This window comes from Pelophylax lessonae, assembly GCF_965119305.1.
Source record: "Pelophylax lessonae genome assembly, chromosome: 13".
Classification (NCBI taxonomy): domain Eukaryota; kingdom Metazoa; phylum Chordata; class Amphibia; order Anura; family Ranidae; genus Pelophylax; species Pelophylax lessonae.
In genome coordinates this window covers 7330620-7349677 of record NC_138780.1, presented here as the reverse complement: position 1 = coordinate 7349677, position 19058 = coordinate 7330620, and the positions used below count along the sequence as shown (strand labels likewise).

Below are 19058 nucleotides of genomic sequence, written 5' to 3'. Positions count from 1 at the left end.
CTGTATAATCCTTGAAGCTGAGGAAGTGCTAAAATATCCAAGGCAAAATTCCCCCCCAGTAACTGGACGACACACAGTTCTGGGAGTCAACTAGAATGAACCGTTTAATGAAAACACAAACACAAGAGAGATCTACACTCTGGGAAAACCCCTCCCTCTTAGAGGCAATCCACACAACATACACATCCCATAATAAGCTTACTCAAGGCAGACAGGAACAATAGAACAATGGAATGCAGGTATTCAACAATAACAAACCCCTACCACCCTAGCATGGGTCTATGAAACACTCCTGCCATATTCTAGCAATCTGCAATACATCCCCACACATGTCCTGAGGGACACTGCTCAGAAATATTATGGTCCCAAGTGAAAGAGTCCCTCACTCTTTCAACACAAACCACACTCTCAGTGTCCATTCCGCTACACTCCTGAACCCTACATTCTGTGTTTATTTGCTCCTAACCTCTGCTCCCCATATGTTCCTTACTCCTGAACCCTACATTCTGTGTTTACTTGCTTCTAACCTCTGCTCTCCATATGTTACTTACTCCTAAACCCTACACTCCACGCCTACTTGCTCCTAACCCCTGCTCTCCATATTTTACTTACTCCTGAACCTTACACTACTTGCTTACTTGCTTCTAACCTCTGCTCTCCATATGTTACTTACTCCTCCTGAACTTGCACTCTGTGCTTATTGGCTTCTAATCTCTGCTTTCCATATATTACTTACTCCTGAATCCTACACTCCCTGCTTACTTGCTCCTAATCTACTTGCTCCTAACCTCTGCCCTCCATATTTTACTTACTCCTGAACTCTATACTCTGTGCCTACTTGCTTCTAACCTCTGCTCTCCATATGTTACTAACTCCTGAACCCTACATGCCATGCTTACTTGCTCCTAACCCCTGCTCTCCATATGTTCCTTACTCCTGCACCCTACACTACTTGCTTACTTGCTTCTAACCTCTGGTCTCCATATGTTACTTACTCCTGAACTGTAGACTCCGTGCTTATTGGCTTCTAACCTCTTTTCTCCATATGTTACTTACTCCTGAACCCTACACTCCATGCTTACTTGCTTCTAACCTCTTCTCTCCATATGTTACTTACTCCTGAACCTTACACTCAGTGCCTACATGCTCCTAACCTCTGCTCTCCATATGTTACTTACTCCTGAACCCTACACTCTGTGCTTATTGGCTTCTAACCTCTTCTCTCCATATGTTACTTACTCCTGAACCCTACACTCCGTGCTTACTTGCTTCTAACCTCTGCTCTCCATATGTTACTTACTCCTGAACCCTACACTCTGTGCTTATTGGCTTCTAACCTCTTCTCTCCATATGTTACTTACTCCTGAACCTTACACTCAGTGCCTACTTGCTCCTAACCTCTGCTCTCCATATGTTACTTACTCCTGAACCCTACACTCTGTGCTTATTGGCTTCTAACCTCTTCTCTCCATATGTTACTTACTCCTGAACCCTACACTCCGTGCTTACTTGCTTCTAACCTCTGCCCTCCATATGTTACTTACTCCTGAACCCTACACTCTGTGCTTATTGGCTTCTAACCTCTTCTCTCCATATGTTACTTACTCCTGAACCTTACACTCAGTGCCTACTTGCTCCTAACCTCTGCTCTCCATATGTTACTTACTCCTGAACCCTACACTCTGTGCTTATTGGCTTCTAACCTCTTCTCTCCATATGTTACTTACTCCTGAACCCTACACTCCATGCTTACTTGCTCCTAACCTCTGCTCCCCATATGTTACTTACTCCTGAACCCTACACGCCATGCTTACTTGCTCCTAACCTCTGCTCTCCATATGTTACTTACTCCTGAACCCTTTACTCCAAGCTAAATTGCTCCTAACCTCTGCTCTCCATATTTTACTTGAACCCTGCACTCTGTGATTTACTTACATCTAATCAATGCAATGTGTGCTTTACTAATTCCTGACCTTTGTGATCTGTGTTACTTGTTCCTGACCTCTGAGCATCATATGCTATTCACTCCTGAACCCTGTACTGTGTGTTACATAATATTGAGCCATAGCAACATAGACTCGGGTTTATCTAAAGTTACCCCTTTAAGCCCCTCCCACTGTTAACACAATTTTATCACACCCACAGTTTACTGCAGTGCTCAAGGTTTCCAAGGCATTTTGTTTTTATACCTTGAATCTCTGCCTCCTGATCTAAAAGTCTGTTACCAATTGTTTCATGGCATGTTAGAAATGAAGGCACGAGTGTGGCTTCAAGCGGTGGTGATGATGGTGAAGTATGGAGGGAATGGGAAGGAAGGAATAGTAGTCACTCAAACAAGTACAAAAAAAAACCTACACACATAAGATTTTCCTTGGTTTTTATAGATCTGTTCACAACTCCAAAAATTGAAAAAATTGTTGACCCGCGACGAGAAGGAGATGACATGATGGTGAGATGTGACACCAGACTGAACCCGCTCAGAGGTGGCACAGAGCTGCACTTTGCCTTCTACAGAGATGGACGGAATGTGCAAGAATACAATGTATCTGATACATACAGAGTGCGGTCAGCTCAGCTGGAGGATTCTGGGAAATATACCTGTGAAGTGAGGACAACGTCTGACACTGTGAGGAAGATGAGTGATGGGTTATCAATTGAGATCCAAAGTAAGAGAAATTGACTGACCATTGAAAACGTTCCAAAGTATTTTTGTGTATTTCTTCCAGATCTGTGCAGTAATCTAGTATGAGACTTTTTCTTGTAATAAAGACCGATCACAGCTGCTCTCTCTCCTTGTGTAGGTTGGTGGCTCCCCAGGTCGTTTTTCTTCCTAAGTAACATTCACATTGTTCTCTCTTATAGGAGCTGCAGCCAGACCGGTTGTAACCCTATCCCCTAATTGGAACCAATTTTATCGCGGTGATTCAGTGACTCTGTCATGCAGTGTGGGATCAGTGGAAGTGAACAGTTACTGGTATAAAAAAGATCTGATATTTTATTGGAACAAACAAAATAAAATTGACGTGAAAGTAGGAGCCAATGAATTGTATAAGTGCTCGACTGACAAAACCATCTACAGCCATCCGGCGAGACTTGGTATGATTGACAATGGTGAGTTCTCTAATAGGCTGTTCCAGGTCATCAATATCTGTGGAATTTAGTGTGGGGATTTTGCTTTGTATTAACCACTTCAGCCCCGGAAGGATTTTACCCCCTTAATGACCAGGCCATTTTTTGCGATTCGGCATTGCGTTACTTTAATGGAAAATTGCACGGTCGTATTCCCCACAAATAGAGCTGATCACCTCTGCGGTTTTTAGATTTTGCGCTATAAACAAAAAAAGAGGGACAATTTTGAAAAAAACGCCATATTTTTTACTTTCTGCTATAAAACATTCCCAATAAAAATTTTCTATCAGTTTAGGCCAATTTGTATTCTGCTACATATTTTTGGTAAAAAAAAATCCCAAAAAGGGTATTTTAATTGGTTTGCGCAAAAGGTATTGCGTTTACAAACTACGGATAGATTTTTGGACTTTTTATTTTTTTTTTTTTTTATTAGTAATGGCGGCGGTCTGCGATTTTTGTGACATTGCTGCGGACAGATCAGACCCCTAACTGACATTTTTTGACACTTTTTGGGTGGGGACCAGTGACATTACTACAGTAATCAGTACTAAAATATGTACTGTTACTGTATAAAGGACACTGGCAGGGAAGGGGTTAATACTGGGGGTGATCAAGGGGTTAAATCTATGCCTAATATGTTTACTGACTGTGTGGGGGGAGGGGGGTTCTGTGACAAGCACAGACAGATCGCAGTTTCAGCTTAGCTGAAACTGCTGATCTCTCCCTGCCTGTCTAAAAGAAGATCTGCCTACTTTGTTTTGCATAAGCAGGCGGGTCTTCTCTCCATTTCCCGGACAATTGCGGGAGGAAGGTGGCAATCGCCACCGCCCCTCTCGCAGCACGTCTCCCGTCTAAACACAGTGGGAGTGCGGCTCCGGCGCGCGCGCCGCCGATTCCACATGCACTCCAGTAGCAGCACTGCTGCAGTAAAAAGGCAGCGGGCGATCGGCAAGTGGTTAAGTAGTCTTTTAATATAGATTCTCTATTGCCTTGCAGTGTGCAGAGATGTATAGTAACTAAGTAGAACTACTTCACTACTGTACTTAAGTACTGAAAGGCGTTATCTGTACTTTCCTGGAGTAGAATTTTTTTCTCCTACTTCCACTTTTACTTCACTACATTTTTTCAATGATTTCAATACCTCTACTCCGATATTTTTTTTTTGTGCTGCATAGTTACTCGTTACTATTATAAAAATTACCACTGCTAGAACAGTAGATGGAGGTTTCATGAAGTTCAAAACATTGTGTATTATCAGCGCATATGAAAATAAATGCTACTGTATGTATAAATAAAAGCTGCATTTGAAATAATAAAAAACAATATGATGTTCAAACTTTTGACTTCTTTCTTTAATAACTACATAACACAGTACTTGTACTTCTACTTTCAGTACTTGAGTAGCAATTTTTTTTCAAAACTACTGGTACTTTTACTTTCAGTACTTGAGTAGCAAAATTTAAAAAAAAAAACGACTTGCAATACTTAAGTACAAAAAATGTTGAATACTTTAGTACTTCTACTCAAGTCACTTTTTGATCGAGCACTTCCACTTCTACTCAAGTCACTTTTTGATCGAGCACTTGTACTTTTACTCAAGTATGGGTTTCGAGTACTTTATACAACTCTGGCAGTGTGGCAGGTTTGTGCTGAGGGGGAAGGTTATATAAGCTTGAGTAGTATTTGTGGAACTGGTTAGCAATAAGGTTTGTTGTGCATTCCAGTTTTCCTAGCTTATTTTTGCATCCCGTGTATATTAGAGGTAATTGAGATTCCTTGAGCTATCGCTAAAAATTTGCTAGTTTTGTCCCCATACTCATAGTAGACTCCTTTGCAGAGGAACAGTATGTTTGGCTTTTGCATCTAAAATTTGTTGAGGAGAATTACGATTTTCTAAGAGTTCTTTATGTTTTTTATGGCTAGCGATTGTTTGTGTTGCAGTTCTAAAACTGCAACATTTTGTCAGCTAAACTTGACATTTCTGCCTCCTTTTCCTGTTTACGTCTTGCCCTCCACTTTATAAATTTGCCTCGTAATGTGCCTCCCCTATCGTTAATGGGGATAAATCTTCTGGCATGTTAGTCGACAAATAGTGTGAAATTTCTTCAGCAATTTGCTGGTAAATTTCAGGGTCTGTCTGCAAAGAGGGGTTTAAACGCCAGTTAAAGGCTTTCTGTGTTTGTGGTAAAGGAGAAGCTAGCAGCATTGAAATAGGGAAATAGTCGGATATTGATTGATTCCCACTATTTGCTTCTCTAAGGTCTGTTAGGTCTCATTGTGTCATGAAAATATACTCTATGTGGAAATATTTGTCGTGTATGTTAGAGTAATATGTGTAATCTCTATCATCTGGATGTAATGATCTCCATACATCCACTAGTGTTCGAGAGCGTAATAGCTCTTTGAGTTTTTTGAGTATGCTGTATTTAATTCTTGAATTTTCATTGGAGGGGTTCATCATTGGGTTCATAGGTATATTGAAGTCACCTCCAAGGATGATGCATCCTGAGGTGAAACATTTCAACTCATCTATGATATGCTTGCAAAAGGTAATTTGGGCAGAGTTTGGGAAGAACACGTTGATAAGTGTAACAGGTCTGCCTGCCAAAGTACCTTTCAGGAAAAGGTATCTGGCCTCCGAGTTAGTCAATTGTTGTTGGAGAAAAAATGGAGCCTCTTTACTCACTAAGATAGACACTCCTTTGGTTTTAGAAGAGTAATTGGTGGAATGGAAGGCTTTAGTGAAAAATCTATTCAACATTTTAGAGATATGTTGTGTGCGGAAATGTGTCTCCTGAAGAAAAACGAATTGTGGTCTAGACTTTTTGAGTTTACGTAGCAGTGAGATTCGCTTTTCAGGAATATTCAAGCCTCGGCAGTTGGGAGAGATCACAGTAGGACCTTTCCCAAGAGCAGAGAATGTCATTGTCAGGGTAAGTTGTGAGGGATGTTAGTGTGGAAATTGTCATCTGTACTTACAGTAAGAAGAGTAAGGCGCTGTAGATCTTTTGTCTTTAGTACCTGGGTTTCTGTTGGTCTTTCCTTTGCACTGCTTATCGAAGAGGTCCAGAGATAAAAGTTGAAAGGAGAGATAATTAGGAAGAAAGGGAGAGAAGAATAAAGATAAAAGTTTGACTGTAAACAAAAGAAACAAGAATGAGTGAGATTTATACTTTAGCCAGTAATAATACGTAATTCCTGTGGACGCCCTATTTCAATAAGGGTACACACTGAAGATTGCTAACAACACCTTTCGATGATTAACACCGAAGGTCAATAAGAAAGTAGTTAGAAGGTGTAAAAAACAGTTTATGTAACAGTTTATAACTACTACCTGTGGGGCGCGTGGGAGGAGTTATAATGGCAGCCCACAGAGTAAAGGTAAATAAACTTGTGTGAACCCATGACCTTTCCTTTAAAAGCAAAACTGAGATATGAAAATGGATCTCCCTCTCGGTGGCGGGAAGATGGGCAGGATAAATGATACAAAGACAGTATAGACCAGTGATGGCGAACCTTGGCACCCCAGATGTTTTGGAACTACATTTCCAATGATGCTCATGCACTCTGCAATGCAGTTGAGCATCATGGAAAATGTAGCTCAAAACATCTGGGGTGCTTAGGTTCGCCATCACTGGTATAGACCAATACCAATACTTGTCATTTGCTTCTATTCTCTATGTTAGGGGCCTATTGGTTGAGCTCGCATTTCCATAAGGGTACTTCAAAAGATGTAACTGTCTAAGATGCGAACAGTCTTTCATGTTGAGCAGTTGAGCATCTAGGGATTAGATACAGTGAAGTGGAATATTATAGAAAAGGAGTGAGGTGTGCCGTGTTGCAGAATATCTGGTATGTAATAAGGGGCAATTCCATCTCTTTTTTCATGATAGTTCAGCTCAAATCAGACAGGAGAATGATAACGTCCATTGTAGATAGTCACCCAATTAATCTGTGAGGTGATGAACCTCAGGGGGTAACTCTGTATGTAAATGTGTATATCCAGGAGTAAGATGGTGGACAATGGGAAAAAAAAGGGGGTTGGGGTTCCTATCCAGAACTGTATCTCTAGCCCTCAAATAGGCGAGTCTATGATCTAAAATGGACCTGACACAAATGTTCCGTTGTACCTTATTTTTCTCATAATGCGACGGTCACGTGACCCTCCTCTTCCTCTCTCTCCCTCTCTCTCAGGAGAAGCTGCTAGCCTAAACAAGGCAATGAAGATAGGAGGAGATCATGGTGAAGGATAGGAAAGATATGATGGGGGGGGGCAGGTCTAGGCATGCCTGTCTAAGAAAGACTGACAACCTTTTCAGGAAGTGAAAGACAGCTTAGCAAATTCAGATAAAGGGAGATAGCTTTGTCGGTGAAGAACAGGAAGAAGCTGATTGTCCAGTTTAGATAAGACTTTCTAAGCTACACAAGCAGCTAGCCAGAAAATGAATAATATCAAAGATAAAGATATTGAACATATTATTAATAGGAAAACTTTCATTTTTGACCAGAGTTTCATTTTTTAAATGGTGAAGGGTCCCGCGAAACAACAAACACCTTTTTATAATCTTTTATTATTTTTCAATATATAGACAGATTAAGAATTTGTCACTTCTACCAATTTTACTTGTGTTGCTGGGTATCTAATTACATATTCTAATGAATAATTTTGTTTTATGGTTTATGACTATTAGCATTATTTGTTTTGTACATATACTATCTATAACCACTATATTATTGAGTAATTTGGTATTTATGATTTTTTTATTATTATCACCTAATAGCGCAGCACCACACTACTTTTGTCTTAGAATGAAAGGTTAGTTTTAAATAAAAATGCTGAAATAATACAACGACTTTGCATATAATTACCTTTTTGGAAAGACATTATTATTAACATCACGGGTGTCTTTTTAAAATAAAAAAATAAATAAAAAATGAGGTTGGAACTCCGCTTTTAAGTACAGCTAAAGGCACAACTTTTTTGTTTTTTCGTTTTTTAGTTTTGGGATGGAGTGAAGAGGTATTTGAACACCTGTCAGTTTTTATTGCTGTCTGTGCCCCCGTTAAGGAGATTCACCCTCTTTGTCCTGTTTACCATTATCATTGAAAGTGAAAGTAAAAGAAAATTCCAAATTTTAGGTTGCCCCCAAAAAGTCATCAAGGGGAAATCTTCCCATGGGGACACTCGTTCTGAGATGGGTGGAGGAGGCCCCTAATTTTCACGGATTTCCTCTCACTTCCTGTTTGGCCATATCAGAAGTGAAGAGAAATCTCCACAATGGGACATAGATGGTGAACTCAGTGTGCTCTCCTCCAATGATCAGAGCTGTCCTTACACGCGCCCGCTGCACAGCCATTCACTGGGAAGCTCAGTGTGCTGCTGCTTCGCCTCCCCCCAGCTCTTATGCAGTTGAGAACAGAGGGAATGTGATCACTTATAAAAAAGGGGAAAGAAGTATTTATAATTTTTTTTTTTTTTATGTATCTATACAAAAATGTTTTGTGTTTCATTTCTATTTTAACCTGTATGTTTTACAAGGTGATCGTTTACAATCACTTTAGGTTTGTTTTTTCATTGCGTGTTGCAGGAAAACCAGACAGGCCCGTTGTGACCCTCTCACCTCCCTGGGGAACGGTGTTTAAGAATGAAATGATAACTATGACTTGTAACACCACTAAACCAACACAGAACTATGACTGGATCAAAGATGGAAAACCAATCAGCGGAGAGTCAAATCAAGAGTTAAAAATCATATCTTCAAATATAGAGGACAGTGGGGTTTACCAGTGTAGCTCTGGAAAGGATCGTAGCTACCTTGTAAGATTGGAAGTAATTAGCAATGGTAAGTTTTTCTGTCTTTTTAGCTAGGGACAAATTGCTTTAAATATCAAACTATTTCACGTATCAAATGTTCCCCGCGTTGTGTGTTATTGTTCTTATACATATACTGTACCTATATTATTACACTGCTCAAAAAAATGAAAGGAACACTTTGAAAACGCATCAGATCTAAATGGGGATAAAATCTCATGCTGGATATCTATACTGGTATGGACTGGGTAATGTGTTAGGATCTATACTGGTATGGACTGGGTAATGTATTAGGATCTATACTGGTATGGACTGGGTAATGTATTAGGATCTATACTGGTATGGACTGGGTAATGTGTTAGGATCTATACTGGTATGGACTGGTTAATGTGTTAGGATCTACAGTATACTGAAATGGATTGGGTAATGTGTTAGGATCTCTAATGATATGGACTGGAGAATGTGTTAGGATCTATACTGGTATGAACTGGGTAATGTGTTAGGATTTATACTAATATGGACTGCATAACGTGTTAGGATCTATATTGGTATGGACTGGGTAATGTGTTAGGATCTATATTGGTATGGACTGGGTAATGTGTTAGGATCTATACTGGTATGGACTGGGTAATGTGTTAGTATCTATACTGGTATGGACTGCATAACGTGTTAGGATCTATATTGGTATGGACTGGGTAATGTGTTAGTATCTATACTGGTATGGACTGGGTAATGTGTTAGGGTCTATACTGGTATGGAGTGGGTAATGTGTTCGGATTTATACTATAATGGACTGGTTAATGTGTTAGGATCTATACTGGTATGGACTGGTAAATGTGTTAGGATCTACAGTATACTGAAATGGATTGGGTAATGTGTTAGGATCTATACTGGTATGGACTGGGTAATGTGTTAGGATTTATACTGGTATGGACTGCATAATGTGTTAGGATCTATACTGGTATGGACTGCATAATGTGTTAGGAAGTATACTGGTATGGACTGGGTAATGTGTTAGGATCTATACTGGTATGGACTGGGTAATGTGTTAGGATCTATACTGGTATGGACTGGGTAATGTGTTAGGATCTATACTGGTATGGACTGGGTAATGTGTTAGGAATTAAACTGGTATGGACTGGGTAATGTGTTAGGATATATACTGGTATGGACTGGGTAATGTGTTAGCATCTATGCTGATATGGACTGGGTAATGTGTTAGGATCTATACTCTTATGGACTGGGTAATGTGTTAGGTTCTATACTGGTATGGACTGGTTAATGTGTTAGGATGTATACTGGTATGGACTGGGTAATGTGTTAGGATGTATACTGGTATGGACTGGGTAATGTGTTAGGATGTATACTGGTATGGACTGGGTAATGTGTTAGGATCTGTACTAGTATGGACTGGGTAACTGGCCCATTAAAGGAAGTCGGGCCCTCAGGCCACCCTCATGAAGTCTGTTTCCAATTGTTTGGTCAGAGACATTCACACCAGTGGCCTGCTGGAGGTCATTTTGTAGGGCTCTGGCAGTGCTTATCCTGTTCCTCCTTGCACAAAGGAGCAGATACCGGTCCTGCTGATGGGTTAAGGACCTTCTACAGCCCTGTACAGCTCTTCTAGAGTAAATAGGTAGAAAACAAAAATTGTGATTCAGCGCTAATGATCTAATGTATCAGTAGCTAGCAAAAAAGCGTAAATAAATCACTTATACTACACCTCATCAACGCTGCCAAGATGTGCATCCCATGTCATTGGTTATCAATAACCCCGCCCTCTATAAAAGAATGGTTCTCCCGTATTACTAAAGTTGCCGAAATGGAAGAATTAATCCACCAAGCCAGAGAATCCCCTGATAAATTCTACAAGATATGGGCCCCTTGGCTCGAATTCACTAAATCTGATGTATATGTGAACTACACTTCAGCATCAAACTAAACCCAAAGTTTCTTTTTCTTTCTTTTTCATAATGCTTGCTTGGTATCTCTCTATCATTATCTTGACAAGTTGTTGATTACTATTTAACAATGTCTAGTCTATCCCTGTTCTGCTTTCTACAATACCTCCCCTTTTTGCCCTTCCTACATCCCCCTCTTCCCTTCCCACCCCCCCCCCTCCACCACACCTGATACGTTTACATACTATCATATATGGTGCATATGAATCTTCTAACCCTCAAACATTCCACCCTCCTAAATAGCTTCCTTTCGCTAATACTATAAGAGGGTCCCCCTATTATTATTATTTTTTTTTTTTTTTCTATCTTTTTCCCCCTCCATCTATTATCCGCTCTTTCTTATTTAGAAAATACACGGCCCATCTCCGTGGAGCCCTCCCGTGAACCGGACACAGCATGATCCCCTTTGGGGGTGTCTGGATTATGGGACGGATTCCCATGTGATTTACACATTCTGTTTAATTCACAATATGTTTACTGTGTTCCCCCCCATAACAGTTACCTATTCATTCACTTTTTTCTGTGATGATATTGTATTTTCCTCTCTCCCCTCAAATCTTAAGAGTTCTTAAGTCTCCCTTTTGCTATTGACCTTGTTACATGTCTAATATTAATTTGCATTGTATTATACGGCCCTTGTAAATCCACTGTTATTTACATGTTCATGTTCACCAAGAAATTTAATAAAATGTTTTTGAAAGAAAAAAAAAAAAAAAAAAAAAAGCGTAAATATACAAACACTGAAATACAGAAAAAAAGGGGGGTCTTACTGCACTTCAGAAAAAATATACTTAGTAAAATACAACAAAAAGTATCCCTGTGAGGTGAATATAACAAATTATATCATGAAAGTTCATTCATAAGATGTGGTAGAGTTCATGAATAAATCCCGGTGCAGATGATAAGAAATGGTTCATAAACGTTGATGTATCCACCACCGATGAATGAAATGCACACTCACCAGAGCCAGGTGCTGTCTAAATTATAGGACAGCATTAGGGTATGGTTCAGCAAGCCTCGTAGCCTTTGGACATCAAGATATTCAGCAACATCCGGTCTCAGGAACAAACTCCAAAAAGTTTATCCACTCAACACGTCATGTGAGATTTTAATAAAAAAGGGAAGAGGCTCATGGTGCAGTATGAAAAGGTGTTTTAAAATTTAATAGGTAAAAATTGAGTAACACTGACATGAAAAACAGTGTACATGAAGATATAAAATAAATAACATTCAAACAATCAAAGGACTCACTTCAAAAGCCAAGATGGAGTGATGGCTGGACCTTAAGCGTTTGAGATAATAGCTCTACGGCCGTTTCGCATCCCACGCGTTATCAGACTTGGACAAGCAAGCGCCCCCCCTTCCTGAATTATACCAGGCTGCTTGCCCTCAACATGGAGAGGTTGCTTTGGGGTGCCCCATGTTGATGGGAACAAGGGCCTCTTCCCAACAACCCTGGGCTGTGGTTGTGGGGGTCTGCGGGTGGGGAATCTGGAAGCCCCATTTAACAAGGGGGCCCTCAGATCCTGCCCCCCCCCCTTGTGAATGGGTATCGGGTACATCGTACCCCTGCCCATTCACCAAAAAGTGTAAAAAAATAAAAACCACAGAACACAGTTTTTGACAAGTCCTTTATTAAAAAGAAAAAAAATTGTGTCCCCCGATGTAAATCCATCATCAATCACGACGCCTGCCGGATCCGAAAAATAGAAAAAAAAATAAAAAACGCTTCGCCTCTTCCGAAGCTACCTGCCGTATGCCCGCTCTTCAGCTTTGCCAGCTCTTTTATAGGTAAGGGGTGGGGCCACACAGTTACGTCACTTGGTGGCACCGCCTCTTTTGAAGTCACGTGACGTCAGAAGAAGCAGTGCCACCGGTTGACGTAACCGGATTGCCTCGCCCCTTGCCTATAAAAGAGCTGCCAAAGCTGAAGAGTGGCATAGGGCGGGTAGCCTCGGAAGAGGCGAAGCGTTTTTTAATTTTTTCTTTATTTTTTTCGGGTCAGGCGGGCGTCATGATTGACGGTGGATTTACATCGAGGGACACTGTTTTTTTTTTCTTTTTAATAACGGACTTGTCAAAAACTGTGTTCTGTGGTTTTTACTTTTTTACACTTTTTGGTGAATGGGTAGGGGTAGGATGTACCCAATACCTATTCACAAGAGGGGGGCAGGATCTGGTGGCCCCCTGGTTGAAGGGGGCTTCCAGATTCCGATAAGCCCCCCACCCGCAGGCCCCCACAGCCACAGCCCAGGGTTGTCGGGAAGAGGCGCTTGTCCCCATCAACATGGACAACCCAAATCACCCTCTCCATGTTGAGGGCAATCGGCCTGGTATGGTTCAGGAGGGGGGGGAACTGCTCGTTCACCCATTTCCTGGCCTGCCAGGCTGCATGCTCGGATAAGGGCCTGGTATGGATGTTGGGGGGGACCCCACACTGTTTTTCTTTAAAATGTTGGCGTAAAGTTCCCCTTAAAATCTGTATCAGACCCATGCCCTTTTTTTTTTATTCTGTCATAGGGTTCCCTCTTAACCACTTAAATACAAAACACTTTCACCCCCTTCCTGCCTAGACCAAGTTTCAGCTTTCAGTGCTCATTGGCACCTATGGGCAATATTGGTCAGCTTGACATGGCCCTGCTCCCCGTCTTTAACATTGGTGTCTATGGGAAATATTGGTCAGCTTGACATGTTACTGCTCCCCGTCTTTAACATTGGTGTCTATGGGAAATATTGGTCAGCTTGGCATGGCACTGCTCCCAATCTATAAGTGACAGGGACACAAAATTTGGGGAGCACCGAGAGGGGACCCAAGACTACAACATATTTATTCATTTTAAAAGTGGCGTATGCCTGTACACTACACTGACTGCACTAAACTGACTGAACTCACTATCCACAAACTACCTGCCTAATCACCACCAGTGGCGGCTGGTGCTCAAAATTTTTGGGGGGGCGCAAACAGAAAAATTTAATAGGCATTGCTTTGCGGCAAAAAACGCTGTAAAAAATTGCGTGACTTTGAGGTCGCAAAAGTGTGAAAGGGGCCTTCAGTAAATAAGGTATAGTGTGCCCCCTTTCAATGCAGTGTGACCAGCGTGCCCCCTTTCAATGCAGAAAGACCAGCGTGCCCCCTTTCAATGCAGAGAGACCAGCGTGCCCCCTTTCAATGCAGAGAGACCAGCGTGCCCCCTTTTCAATGTAGAGAGACCAGTGTGCCCCCTTTCAATGCACAGTGACCAGCATGCCCCCTTTCAATGCCCAGTGACCAGCGTGCCCCCTTTCAATGCACTGTGACCAGCGTGCCCCCTTTCAATGCACAGTGACCAGCGTGCCCCCTTCAATGCAGTGACCAGCATACATGCCCCATTTCAATGCAGTCACCAGCGTACATGCCCCCTTTCAATACAGTGACCAGCGTACATGCCCCCTTTCAATGCAGTGACCAGCGTACATGCCCCCTTTCAATGCAGTGACCAGCGTACATGCCCCCTTTCAATGCAGTGACCAACACACATGCCCCCTGTGGACCCCCCCCCCCCCCGAGACCAGTGCACTTACCTGGAGCCCTGGAGCAGCCGCGGCTATTGTCACACAATGGGTGGGCTCGCGGGCGCACTGCTCTGCGCCCCGGGACCACCCTTTGCATCACCCTATTAGAGCCTCTGGCTCTAATCAGGTGATTTAAAAAAAAAAGCCCAGTAAGCTCCATGCGTCCGGAGCCCCTGCATGTAGATTAGGGGGCCGGACGCATGGATGGGGGGCGGCTTACCTGCGCCCTCAATACACCGGCCGCCACTGCTAATCACTATTGTAACACATTACACACGGCTGCTGTGTAAGCATCAGCCTTATATAGTGTGGGATGTGGACTTAGCCCCTGAGCCATGATTGGCTGAAAAGCACCCTGTTCAGCCTTCTCCCCAGATGACAACTGCTGCTCCATCCCGCACTATACAGAAAGCCCATGGGATGAAGTTTTACTTTGTGTACTTATTGGCTCAGGAGGTGGTTCTGCACTGCCCCTGCTGCCTCCCCAGCCAATGGATAGCTGAAGCTGCATAAGTCCCTCCCTCATGACATCACCCTGTATTCTCCTGAGTTCCAGCCTGTCTGCATTCTGCATAAAAAATAATTAGGCCAGCCCGGGACTGACATGTAAAGAATGAGAAAGTGCGACCGTGCAGTTCCAGCAGCTGAACCCCCGGCCCAGTCCGCCCCTGGCAGAGATCACACGGCACTTGCGGGAGACTCCCGCAAGTCGCGGGAGACTTGGAAAGTCTGAAGTAATAGTTTAAAAACGGGGACGTTGATTCACAAATGACTGAATAGTTACATACACACACAAATAGAAAACCTCCATAAACACAATCTTATACCAACAGTTGATACAGAGGAAGGAAAAAAGTATGATCCACTTTGCTCCAGTGGAGGAAAGGAATTCCTTCCTGATCCCCCGAGAGGCAATTTGATATTCCCCGTATCAACTTTTCCTCTAAATATTAGTATCCAGTTATATTATGTGCATTTAGAAAAGAATCCAGGCCTTTTATAGCAATCTACTGAGCTGGCTCTTGAGTCTATTCCACATTTTCACTGCTCTTACTATCAAGAAGTCTATCTGTATTTGGAGATGAAATCTCTTTTCCTCCAGATGTAAAGAGTGCCCCCTTGTCCTCTGTGATGACCTTAAGGTGAATAACTCAACACCAAGTTCACTATATGGACCGGACCCCTTAAGTATTTATACATGGTGATTATATCTCCTTAATCTCCTCTTCTCAAGAGAGAATAAATCAAGTTCCTCTAATCTCTTAATCTCTCCTCATAGCTGAGCTCCTCCATGCCTCTTATTAGTTTGATTGCCCTTCTCCGCACTTTCTTATTTTTCCTAGTATCCCTTTTGGGTGAATAGGACAGCTCCACCACATTCAATTAGCTAAAAGTCAGCACTCTCTCCAAACCCACATGAGACCCATCTCCATTTTATTAAAACACGACATTCACATTTGGTACTGTATTGCTCTCCATTCTTCGTACTGAGGTTCAAGCTAATTTCTGTCCTCCCCTGTCGTGCCTCATGTCCTGAATCAGACACAACTATCAGGTCTGTACTCATCAAATCCATTCTCTCCTGTCTGGCATTGTACCCTAGGTTCTCTGTCCTAAATTTTAACTTTAATACTGACTCTTCTTTTTCCAGCCCATCTTATCCTGCAGGCTCCACCTGATGTTGTTGAAGGTGATTCCTTTGATGTAAAATGTCACAGCTTGCCCGGCTATGAGAATGAAGTCATGACATTATTTTACAAGGATAATGAACAATTAAAATCCACAAATGATATCTTACATATTCAAAATGTAAACACAGCGATGAGCGGCATGTACAAATGTAAAAATAAATTTGATTTTGACCATCAGAATGCTGAATGGATATGGGCTGAAACCTATATTTCTGTACAAGGTAATTTTTTTTTTCATTTTTTTTTTTTTTAGATCCTTTAATTCCTATATGTATATAGTAGCATTGTATTGTGGATCATTTTAAAGAGAGGTTATCGGCATTTTTTTAAACAACAGGACCTTGTCAAGTATGAGTGGGCATACTACCCTCTTTAGTGGACAATGACTCAGATGGTCACTGTTTTAAAGATTAAGGGCCACCAAAAAACCCTTCAGTGACTGTGGTTTCTCCTGCTGGCCACTTTTTCATTACTGTGTTCTCTACTGATGTGGGCAAAAAACAATAGATTAGCCGGCGCCCTGGATGAATACAAGGTGGTCGGGATAATCAATGTATAATGGGCCATTCACTGTAAATCACAGTCGCTAAAAATGACAGCAGTGCATCTGAGTGCTGTACATACAATTAAAAGTATAAAAGTCCATCAAAGATAAAACAGTCCATGACAAAGGGCTGGCTCCATAACACAGGGAAGTCAGGCTCTGTGGAGAGGGTTAAAAGAAAGAGACAAACGGAGCGCCTCTAAGTGCAGTATGTTTAATCCAAGAATGCACACAAATTGTAAAAACTCACATGGGATACATTGTGTAAGGCTCAAAACTGGTGGCGGGAGATGAAGTCCAAAGTCCAGTGTTCGGGAGCAGAAAGCAGATGGCTGCTGATAGATGAAACGGGAGGACAAACAAAGCCGGCCGCCGTCTTCCGGAATCAACTTGTTTCCGCGTGTAAGACTGGAGCGCAGCGTATCGCCGCGTGACGTCACCAGGACCAAAAGGGGGAACACGATGCATTTCAGAGCATGCGCCAAGCTCTCAGTGGGCATGCATGCTCTTTTTTCAAGTGTGATTGTAGGAAAATCAATTTTTTGTGGGCGGCTGAGAGGAGAGTTTGGAGGGATCCCCCTTGATCTTCCTACAATCACACTTGAAAAAAGAGCGCGCATGCCCGCTGAGAGCTTGGCGCATGCTCTGAAATGCGTTGCGTTCCCCCTTCTGGTCCTGGTGACGTCACGTGGCGATACGCTGTGCTCCAGTCTGACACGCGGAAGGAAGCTGATTCTGGAACACGGCGGCCGGCTTTGTTTGTCCTCCCGTTTCATATATCAGCATCCATCTGTTTTCTGCTCCTGGACACTGGACTTTGGACTTCATCTCTCGACACCAGCTTTGAGCCTTACGCAATGTATCCCATGTGAGTTTTTACAATTTGTGTACATTCTTGGATTAAACATACTGCACTTAGAGGTGCTCCGTTTGTTTCTTTCTTCTGATGCGGGGGCTAGTGGATTGAAGCACAGTGGTTGATGGGGCGTTTGGCACCCTCAGTAGTGTGTCCAATGTTGAAGAGATTTCGGTGGCAATACATCTTCTAAAAAGGGATTATTTAATTGCCGCTCATGAATATCACCACTTAATCACTGCCTCCTATGGACCGGCAACACCAAATGGATAGGTATGTGCAATGGATTCTTTAATAGACTACAACATTGGCTTTTAAATGTTGATGAAGACTGGACCCATAATTTTCTTCCTTCGACAATATTTGTGATGTTTTGTCTGGGTTCCCACATATCTGTAACCCAACTTGTAACTATGTGTGTATAATAAAACCACAGTCATTTTATTATTTTTTATAGATCTGTTCACTACTCCAAAAATAGATTACAATCGAAACCAAATACGAGAAGGTGGTTACATGACCCTGACCTGTAAAACCAGACATAACCCTCTAAGAGAGAACATGGATCTGAAGTTTGCCTTCTACAGAGATGGACAAATTGTTCAGGATTTCAGCAAAGATGAAACATTCAGCTCTCAGAAAGCTCAGCTGGAGGATTCTGGGAATTATATCTGTGAAGTGAGGACGGCATCTGACACTGTGAGGAAGAACAGCAATGTGGTATCCATTCTGATTCAAGGTGAGCATGGAAGAATGGCCTTGAAAATTGTTCATTAAAGTGACCCTGTTCTTAAGATTTACTTTACCAAAAAGATTTGCCTGCAAAAGAGAGACATAAATACTTACCTCCAATGATGGGAAATCATCTCCTGAAGTCTATTGGGAAACTAATGCTTAACAGCGTGCAATGGTTTCTCCCCTATCCACGTCCACACTATGCCCATTAGTGGTATTGGGGTGGGTGGGAGATGAACACTGGTATGGTATATATTTCTAGACAGTACCCTCAAAGAATGACTTCTTTTGATTACTAAGGAATGTGTAAAGACAACTGGGTGTGTGCTCAGTACGGACCAAGCCAGTCCATGAAATATGATTTCTGATTGGCAGTTGTGGTTAGTACCATGGGCATCCACAAGGGGGGGGGGGGGGGCAAGCGCCCCTGGCCTGCTCTAAAAGGGGAATCTATGGGGAGCCTGCTCTAAATGGGGATCTATGGGGGACCCTGGCCTGGCATGCTCTAAAGGGGGATCTATGGGGACCCTGATCTGCTCTAAAGGGGATCTATAAGGATCCTGGCCTGCTCTAAGGGGGATCTATGGGGATCCTGGACTGCTCTAAAGTGGGTCATATTGGCTAAGTACAGTATATATATATATATATTCTTTGCAGGGAGAGCCAGGAGTACCTAGTGGTGCAGGAATACCTGGTAGGGCGGGGAATATAGGTGAAAAGGTAAGACTCAAGAGGGATCTATGGGGACCCTGGCCTGCTCTAAAGGGGGATCGATGTG

At 42.3% G+C, this 19058-nt stretch overlaps 1 protein-coding gene across 1 annotated transcript in view; it reads left to right on the top strand.

Annotated features, from left to right (window-relative positions):
* Nucleotides 1-19058, top strand: part of LOC309569790 (Fc receptor-like protein 3) — a gene marked incomplete at both ends in the record, with an annotated part of 63417 nt that overhangs the window by 4403 nt on the left and 39956 nt on the right. The window contains 5 exons of the mRNA XM_082275794.1: nucleotides 2385-2666; nucleotides 2863-3111; nucleotides 8718-8972; nucleotides 16106-16366; nucleotides 18003-18284. Of these exons, the coding sequence (XP_082131920.1) occupies nucleotides 2385-2666; nucleotides 2863-3111; nucleotides 8718-8972; nucleotides 16106-16366; nucleotides 18003-18284 (1329 nt within the window). The remainder of the gene's footprint in view (nucleotides 1-2384; nucleotides 2667-2862; nucleotides 3112-8717; nucleotides 8973-16105; nucleotides 16367-18002; nucleotides 18285-19058) is intronic.